This window comes from Maniola hyperantus, chromosome 11, assembly GCF_902806685.2.
Source record: "Maniola hyperantus chromosome 11, iAphHyp1.2, whole genome shotgun sequence".
NCBI classification, from domain to species: Eukaryota; Metazoa; Arthropoda; class Insecta; order Lepidoptera; family Nymphalidae; genus Maniola; species Maniola hyperantus.
Window position 1 is genome coordinate 6,119,099 of NC_048546.1, and position 9,859 is coordinate 6,128,957.

The following is a 9,859-nucleotide window of genomic DNA, read 5'->3' on the forward strand; positions in this document are numbered from 1 at the left end:
GTGAGGTAAGCGAAAAGATACAACGATGTGTGAGGTAAGCGAACGCATTAACAACCTTAACTAGCTAATCCTACGGCTTAATTCTCTCTGCACAGCATTGAGGGTAAAGCGTAATTCCGTAGAATGCTTTGTTTGTGAATCTAGTAAGGCTGCCGGCGACATGCGTTCTGTATTATAATTTGAAGTGTTACACAGCAGGCATCCTAATAACGCCTTATTATTAGGATTTCTGTGCGGTGCAGAGTGGGTGCAGACCTTTGCGATGCCTCGCGGGCCGATAGTAAATTGTCTGCGTAATCAGCATTGAAGTTGCTGTAAAAAATGTAGGTAACCTACCTGTGATGTGGTAGGCTGGGAGCCTTTAATAAGTGATCCTCGTCTCGCCGAAGGACGGCGGTGCATCGACGGAGAGGTGATGGAGGCGCGGCGCGTTACATCGCCCGCGGCCATGATCACTTAGCTGTAACAAGGGATGAATGTAAAAGAAAAAATTACACGTACCTAACTTACTTCCGATTTTTATGGAGCAAAGTCACAAACCTCAGAAATTGGAAAAAGTTTAACTTCTCTTTTTTAGGGTCCCCTACACAAAGGGTGCCAACGAAATCCTATTACATAAGACTCCGCTGTCCATCCGTCCGTCTGTTTGTCTATCAGCGGGCTGTATCTCGTGAACTGTAATAGGTAGGTAGAGAGTTGAAATTTTCACAGAATGTGTATTTCTAAGTGTATTTATATATAACAACAAATTATAAGAATTTCAAACTTAAAATTTTAACGATGAAAGTACCTACCTAATGTAATTTCACGGATCACAGTAATTAGGTAAACTTTATTTATATAAATTCTCATCATAGTATAATAATTAAAAAAGAAAATTACAAATCAAAAATATCATCTAAACCACCGTAACGAGGCAGGGTGCCCAGAACGCTGGCTGCGTTTTGGGCAGAATTTCAAAATGACCACCATGAAAATTAAAAAAACTAAAAAGTTTCTTGTACCATGATACGGAACCCTTCGTTTGGAAGTCCGAATCGTACTTGACCGGTTTTTTTTCCGAAACACGAAGAATTTTTTTGTTTGCTCATTAGAATAACAGTATAATGATAGCAAGAATTGATTGCCAATTGCCATCTCTCTGGCAGGAAATCCGTTACTTTAATCATGTTAAATAATAAACCGAATTAATTAACTGGCAATCAGATGGCGGAATATTTGAAGTAAGTTATAAGATATCTAACAGAGTTTCAAGGTTGTCTAACACACTTATCGAACATATCCCATGAGACTGCTCATCGAGGTATGTATGTATTGTAGATACAGGTTTACCTCACTAGGTAAATGAGTATCTACATTTTTCAGTAAAGTATAAACATTTCTTATTTTGACGTTATTTAAATCCATATGGATCAAGTCGCGGGTATCATCTAGTTAGTCCATACTAATGTTTTGTTTTTTTTTTTTAAAGAATATTAGCCATGTTAAATGACTAATATTCCCCTTTCCTCTCCAATTAAGCGTCAGGCTTGTGCTAGGAGTAGGTACGACGATAGTGCAACGGGCGGGGTTTGAACCGTTGACCTTTCGGTTTTCAGTCCACTCCTATACCGGTTGAGCTATTGAGGCTCTAATTTAATGTTATTCACGCGAAAGTGTGTCTGATAGCTTTTCACGGCCCATCCGTATAACCGATTTGATGAAATTTGGTACAGAGATAGCTTGCATCCCGGGGAAGGACATAGGTTACTTTTTATCCCGGAAAATCAAAGAGTTCCCACGGAATTTTTGAAAACCTTAAGCCGCGGGCATCATCTAGTAGTAAATATGTCTGTAGAGCCCAAATGCGTGACTGGAGATTTGGAGAGCTAGGTCGATATGACGTGGGGGCCGCCTGCGACTTCGCAAATAGAAAGTGCAGCCGCTGTAAATGTCGCGGTTCATTTTTGACTGCTGCTCTACGCAGCCGGACACGTGTTTATTTTTATATACGGGCCACGTTCACGCGACCTGAAACGATGCCGGCCACATTAATATAAGTAAGTTTTGATAGACATCCCGTGGGTGAGACTCCGTCATTCCTGCGTATATTCGTCGCTGGAATACGTTTAAGAAAATGGTAACGATGCCAATGTTTGCAGTTAGCACTCGACAAAAACGTTCTCAACTCAAATTGATTTTTTATTCAAATATTATTTTTTTCCCGCGATTTCAACCACGTTAAATACCTAACTAGCTTATGCCTGCAACTACGTCCGCATGGACTACACTTTTGATCCCGTTTAACCTCTTTAGGAAATGAATATTCAAAAATCCTTTCTTAGCAGATGTTTACTTCATAATAGTTACCTACATGCCAAATTTTAGCCCTATCCGTCCAGTAGTTTGAGCTGTGCATTGACAGATCAGTCAGTCAGTGTCAGCTTTTCGTTTTATATATTTAGATATATAAATAACGAGTACATACCACGTTAAATTATTGATATTTCGACCCAGTTAAATGGATCGAATCGAACCGGTATGACCCAGATAGTCATGGCGGGACTGTCTACGCCTGCGGTGCTGCGAGAGGTAAAATTGGAGCTGTCGCGGGCAGGTATTAAACTACCGCTTTTTTGCTCTTTTCGCAGGAATTTAATGTTACAAGTTTTTTACCTATTGCCTTGGAGAGCAAGCTAAGCCGTCAGTTCTGGTTATTACTACTAACACCTGATAACAATCTTAATCTGAACCAAGGTTACTACTAAGGGGTGTGTGGATTTAATAAAAACTGCCATACCCCACCAGGTTACCCCGCTTCCATCTTAGACTGTATCATCACTTACCACCAGGTGAGATTGCAGTCAAGGGCTAACTTGTATCTGAATAAAAAAATCTGTTTGGTCATACTTACAAAAATATATATGAAAATACACCGGGTTCGCAACCCTGCCTCTCGATGGGTTAGTCCGCCACTGGAAAAGTCTTTGTTTTTTGGCTTCAGCTTTTGTTTTAATTTCCCATTTTTTTTAAATTTTTTTTTTTTTTTTTTTTTACTATTTTTTTTTTAATACAATAAAACTTAAGGCTAGCCTTATCTAATTACTATATAAATTTCCCATTATGTTTTTGCTTTTGTCGTTCATGGAATTTCACAATATGTTTGGGGGTACCTACAGTGTAACCCTATAAAAATTTCAATTTGGTCTTTCAGCTTGTTTCAATAGAACACGTGGACCGTAAGCAAACGAAGTAATTTTTCTCGCTTTCAAGAAATATGAATAGAACAGGGCTTCTTCCAAAATTCTAACAATTGTTTTTTTTGTTAAATGTCTATAGTGTGATTTTTCAGCAGTCCAATGTCCATCCCATGACACCATACTGAGTGACCATCTCGTATATCTGAGAGATTAACACTGGAACTCATATCTCAAGATAGAACTGGAAGAACAAACCAACAAATCGATAAACCAACAAACCAACAGTAAACACAGTTTGTGATACGTCAATTTATTTGTACAGAATAAAAAAGTGTACTGTGGTACCCATTTTGAACTTTTCAGAATACATTGCACCTTCTAAACCGTTTAGCTATTAAGGCTCTGAATACAGTTTTTACAATAGCAAAATTACTTGCTAATGTAACCAAATTAAATTATTTGTCAAATAATAGCATACCTAATATTATAAAATATGCGAAAGTGTGTCAGTCTGTCTGTCTGCTAGCTTTTCACGGCGCAACAGTTTAACCGATGTTGATGGAATTTGGTACAGAGTTAACTTACGTCCCGGGGAAGGACATTTGCTACTTTTTGTCGCGGAAAATCAAAGAGTTCCCACGGGATGCCGGACGAAATCGCGGGCATCATATAGGTAACCATAAGTTATAAATAATCAAATAAGGTGCAAACTCGTTCGGTTATATTCATAGTGTACCTATTTGTTGATAATGGTACCTAAAATTATTTGTGTTACAAATATTTAGGAATATATTATAATATTATATAGAGTTATGTAAAATTTGCATTGTTCATCTAAACAAAATAACATCTAAAGAATAAATATCTAAAACAGATTACCTATAGAGTTAATAAATTTTTCAAACAGACTTTTGTTGAATTAAAAACAAAATATTAAGTTAAGACAGACTACGCGATAGAAGTCGCGGGTAAAAGTATTATTAAAATTATTAAATTCAGTGCTTTCCAAAACTACAAACAAATTACAGTCTAAATTATTGCCGGTTAATTAAAGTGTAAAGCTATCAAAACCACAGCAAGGTCGTAGGCCAAAAATATCAAGCCATTTCTACCGTGTCCTATTTATTTTATGTCTAAATGTATATGGATAGCAAAGTGAACGTATTATTTTATCTCTGTTTTCAAGTATACTATTTATCAGTTTCTATTTATCCTCTTTAGGTATTCTGTAAAAGTGTATTAATACAACTGCTTATACACCTGTTGCTATCAGGTACCTATCTACGGTCGGTCAAAATTTAAATAATCAAATATTTAAATCGGATTTTTTCATAAAGCTTAAGTATTTCAAACTAAAAATAGTGCGGTCAATATTGGCGTTCCCAACATTCGTACCAATTTTTAGAGTAATGTGATTTATACTACTCTCACGCCCGTGTACAAGATAAATATATATAAAGGCCAACGAGAAATATAATACACTTATATACATACAAATAAATGAACTTACATACACGTTACATAAATACATATTTGTACCGGACGGAGGATTACACCCCGGCAGGGCAGACCAAACGGCCGGGGGTCAGGGCGACAGGTGAAGAAACCGGCGGACTATCCTAGCCGAGTCCAGCAAGACTGCTTTTTGCATCCTGGCTGCGAGCGAACTGCCACGGAATCCCAGTCGCCTCAGATGGTGAGTGAGGCTGACTGGGATCAACCCATTCGCAGATATGACGATTGCGATGGTTTCAGTGGACTCCACATGCCACATGTCGGAAACCTCGTGAGCCAGATGGAGATATTTGCGTTTTTTCTTCGTCTCAGCTCTCACGAGGTTCTCGTCATATGGAATGGTGATGTCCACCAAAAACACCCTCGACTGTGCCCCGTCCACCACCACGATGTCAGGCTTATTTGACATTGTGGTGACATTATTATTAATTTTATAACTTTCCATGAAAATGCACTGCACTTTAACTTACAATTATTATTTTAAAATTGTTATTGTTTATAGGTATACTTTTATGGGGTCTCATTTAATAGCTCATTTCACCTTATATATCTTCTCTTCTAAATAAATAAAAGGAAAAGGTGACTGACTGACTGAATGACTGACTGACTGACTGATCTATCAACGCACAGCTCAAACTAGTGGACGGATCGGGCTGAAATTTGGCATGCAGATAGCTAGTATGACGTAGGCATCCGCTAAGAAAGGATGTTTGAAAATTCAACCCCTAAGGGGGTGAAATAGGGGTTTGAAATTTACCTAAAGCACTACTTATACCTAAAGCACAGAAGATATAATAGTACTAACCTAGAGTAAATGCTTGAATCCAAAAATAAATTGATATTTCACATGAAACATAATATGCATTAGCATAAAATAAACGCATTACTAATTGCACATTAGGAAGTAGTGTCTGTTGGCAAACACGGTTAACCTTCGCGATAACAAATTATTCTGTATTGATAACCGGTTTCTGAAACCACTGCCAAAAGTTAATGATTCTGGAATATTATTTATTTCTCTTTGATCGTCTATAATAAACATATCATCTAAATTTCAATATATTTAGCCTAGAGATTCGCAGTGTGCTATTTGTAGTTGCACTGCAAATGACTGATGCTCTATACTCTAGTTTATAAACGAACAAAACGATTATGATATTAAAACTGCATGATTATATAACTGGATGGAGCTTTTGGTCGATATAATAAAATTTATTAACATCATCTTCACGAATAGTGTTTACAACTGAAATAATAGGGATCATAATTTTTCGTTATAGTTTTTGTGGAATTTAAAACTATTTATATTTAAAAATCCTTTGAAATAAATAACTTTAGCAAGTTAGCAGAGACAAAAGTAAACGTTTACAGATTTCTTTAACTTTAGTGTTTTTAGGTACCTTTACGGGTCTCAGTTGTTGTTACGAACAAGTAAAGTTAACAGCAACAAAGTTATTTTGTAGTTGCTACAATACTTTATCTTCTGCTATATTTAGTAATGGTCACCAACTAACCTGCCGGCTTAGATCTACGAACGTGTGTAGAACTTGACTACCCGAATACTATTGATAACTATATTGCACTTACCTACTATTTAAATTATTTATTACACCAGCACTTTTATTATAAATATTAGATTTTCTACTAGTTATCACTGTTAAATAAAAAGTAGACGTAATTAATCACTGTACTAAAAATCATCTGTAATTCACGCAATAAACATACTTTATAGCACGTTGACAATAAAAGCAGGGCGTGGCGATTTTCCGATTTTCCCTCCAGGTCGGCGCCGGCGTCGCTAGGCGGGCGCGGATGCCACTGTGTATGCTGAATACTCGATGGCAGACGCGTTAAATTTAAACACATACACAATATTATTTATTACACACGCTACATTTTTAAACGGATTGTACATTTTGTACTTGTAAAATCTTATTATGTAATTTATAGTACTGAAACAATCTTAAATCAAGCGCATATTTCTTTTTGTGCTAAGAATAATCAAGTTACACAAGAAGTTTTTTAGATATGGGGCTTAGAGGGACAATTTAGTTTCAAAAATCCTATTTCAAATGTTTAATCATAAAAGGTTTTTTTATACTCTTAGCGTAAAATAATATTATGGATAAAAAATTCCGTTAGGCAGGTGTCCATGGTGATCCAAAACCTTCACCAAATGATAAGCTTAACCTGATAGTGCAATTGTAACTCTTTCAGTAAAAAAACAATTATCGCAATCGGTTCTGATTTAACGGAGTTACAGAGTAACATCGATTTTTTTATCCCTTTGATATGTCGAAAGAACCCAAAAACAACCCGAATCAATACAGACTATGCAATAAATTACATTAATATCTGTTCAGTAGTTTCAGCGTGATGCACAAATAGATAAACAAAAATTGAAAATATACAGTTTTGGGTTCTATCGATAATAAAGCTTCTTCCTATTAAAAATTCCATTAATGTACAGTTACTTACAGGTTACAGTTTTATTAAGTACAGATTTTATTTTTATTTCTATATTATTCATATTTTTACGATAAAGTTTCCGCTTTATCTGATTTTCTTTATTAAATCAAGATTCTTTGAACTGTTTTAAATACCAAATATATCGAATAAACTTATGCCCCCAAGTTTTATTATTGGGCTTTGAAATAACTTTGTTTCCATGCTAAATTAATTAGATTGATAATAATATAAAAAAATCCTCTCTGGGAAAACATTGATATTATTTTCATACTATAATAGCTAGTTAATAATATAATATGTTCTTTTAGGACCCCACCTTCTAATAAAATATTTACGATTGCTTATTGTAAATTTTGAAATATTGCCCATTGAAACTACAGGTCATGTATTTAGTATTTATTGCAGAAAACACTCTTGACTATAAAAATAGCGTTTGATGTAAAAGAACTGAACAAAAACAAAAACTTTGGAACATTCCAGTTCGTTTTAATAAGCCAAATCCATAGACGTCAGCACAGAATATAACATTATTATTAGGTATTCATTGACCTTTCTTTGTGGCTCTATATATTGTATCTATTTAATAAAATGAGGGAGTTATTGTTTTCACTCCACATAAATTAAAACAGATTAAGACCCTGTTAGCCTAGTGGTTAAATCGGCCTGCTATTGAGGAGGTCGAGGGTTCGATCCCGGGCACGCACCTTTAACTTTTCGGAGTTTAACATCACATGTTTTAACGGCGAAGAAATATATCATGAAGAACCCTGCCAGAGAGTTACCTAATGACAGTTCTCAAAGGTGTGTGAATTCTGCCAATACGCACTGAACCATGCAGCGTGCCGGACTATAGCCTAAATCCTTCACATTATGAGAAGAGACCCGTGCTTACTAGTGTGACAGCGATGGGTTGATCATAACGAAAATGATGATGGGACGTTCACACGGTATGAACACCGCACGCTTTTTTGCAGGATAAAGATCAACCCGGAACTGGATCATCACCGCCTTGCCGTCAACCAGGTGTCAACTGAACAGAGGACACACAACTGGTGCGGCACAGCAACTCCACCACGTCAATCGCCGCGCTCACCATTTGGCGACCACGTCTTGTTAACGACTTGGTGTACGAGTCGACGTCAATGGGTGTTCCTACTTCCAATTAGTTCGAAGTTGAACGTGAAGACGTAAGCGTTACGTTGGGACGACAGACAGTTAGCATGCCACCTCCGCACAGCCGTGGGCAAGACGTAAGTAAGAAAGTAAGAGTGAAGCCAAACGGTGCGTTGCAATGGCGGTGCGGCAAAATTTATTGTCCTGCAAAAATACGTGCAGTCTTAATTCCGTGTGATTAGATGTAATTATTATGTTCACGCGTTGCGGTTAACCGCAGAGTTCATATTTTTTCAGAGTACAATAGAACTAAAACGCCATACGAATCCTATTAACCGTGTTCGTTGCATAACTAACTGTTTATATCCAGTCAATCTTGAAACAGAAGCCAGTGTAGTATACTGTAAAGGCTTAATTTGCATTTGCAATTCATGTAGGTATAACTTTCAGGAGGAAAGCTTACGATTTATATGTGTATTCAACGGCCAGCACACCGGGGGCGTATACGTTATAATTATGCAAAATATCTGCACTACAAACGTCAACTAAATAAAAGAGTTCCCACCTGGTTTGGAAGGCTTGCTTAGTTGTATTTGCATACATCTATCTATATCTATATCTATACACGCTAAAATTGTAATGGTTATTTTCCCGAAGCGAAATGATTTTGTCAAGGTATTACAATCGATTTATAATTATAAAAAATTATTAGAGTCATAAATGGCAAATTTACAATCGAGAAAAACAAAACTCGAATGAGACCTCGAACCAATAGCGCGTGCGTGCAGGCTAGTTTATGTCGTATCACCACATGAGTAGATAATCACTGCGCACGCAAACTTATTTTGCTCTAAACTTTTTCACTTTATTGACAGCGCGGTTCGAGTGGATGTACCTACCTTCTTTTCACGTTATTTCTAGTGAATTACTATTGTTTCTCACACTTTCCATGATTTTTTTAAAAATTAAGTATTAAAAAACAAAAACATTTTTTTAAAAGTTTTACTCGATGTTTCAATAGTAGGTAGGTACTACTTAGGGCAAATCGTTCTGCCGCGGGAAGACAAGCACTAAAATTTCAGCGTGTATACATAATTATTATATAAATAAAAATGAATTACCGAAATGTATGTACCCGCATAACTATCAGACCATTTTTACCGGGCCAGACCAGAAAAATTAAAAACTAAAATTTTCAAACCAGAAAAATCGAAACCGGAACCTCCCGAACCACCACACACATCCACACCAACCACACCACACCACCACAACCACAGGGCTAACCACTGCGCCAGGGAGATCGTCAAATTAGACGATTTACATTAAAAAAAATATTATATCAGACGATGCACGGAGCTTTGTAGGCGTGTATCTAGATGTCGTGAAAATCACGTGGGAACTATTTGATTTTCCGGGATAATAACTAACCTACAGGTCCGAGATTCCTGGAACCTCTAACTTTTTGGAGTTTACTTGCTTTAGCTCTGAAGGCAAAAATCGTGAGGAAACCTACAAACCTGATCTCCATAGTAATCTCCAAGATGTGTGAAGTCTGCCAATCCACGCTTAACCAGCGTGGTAGA

At 36.6% G+C, this 9,859-nt stretch overlaps 1 protein-coding gene across 3 annotated transcripts in view; it reads right to left on the reverse strand.

The window, feature by feature from the left end:
• Positions 1-6,530, reverse strand: part of LOC117986561 (D-beta-hydroxybutyrate dehydrogenase, mitochondrial) — a 49,022-nt gene extending 42,492 nt beyond the window's left edge. The window contains exons 1-2 of one of the 3 annotated variants that reach the window (XM_069501846.1): positions 6,420-6,530; positions 337-460 (exon numbers count right to left, since the gene is read on the reverse strand). In XM_069501846.1, the coding sequence (XP_069357947.1) occupies positions 337-450 (114 nt within the window). In that variant the 5' untranslated portion in view covers positions 451-460; positions 6,420-6,530. Of the gene's footprint in view, positions 1-336; positions 461-6,208; positions 6,228-6,281 lie in introns of those variants that run through there. The other 2 variants (XM_069501845.1, XM_069501847.1) reach the window with 2 other exon arrangements.
• Positions 6,531-9,859: the final 3,329 nt, after the last annotated feature.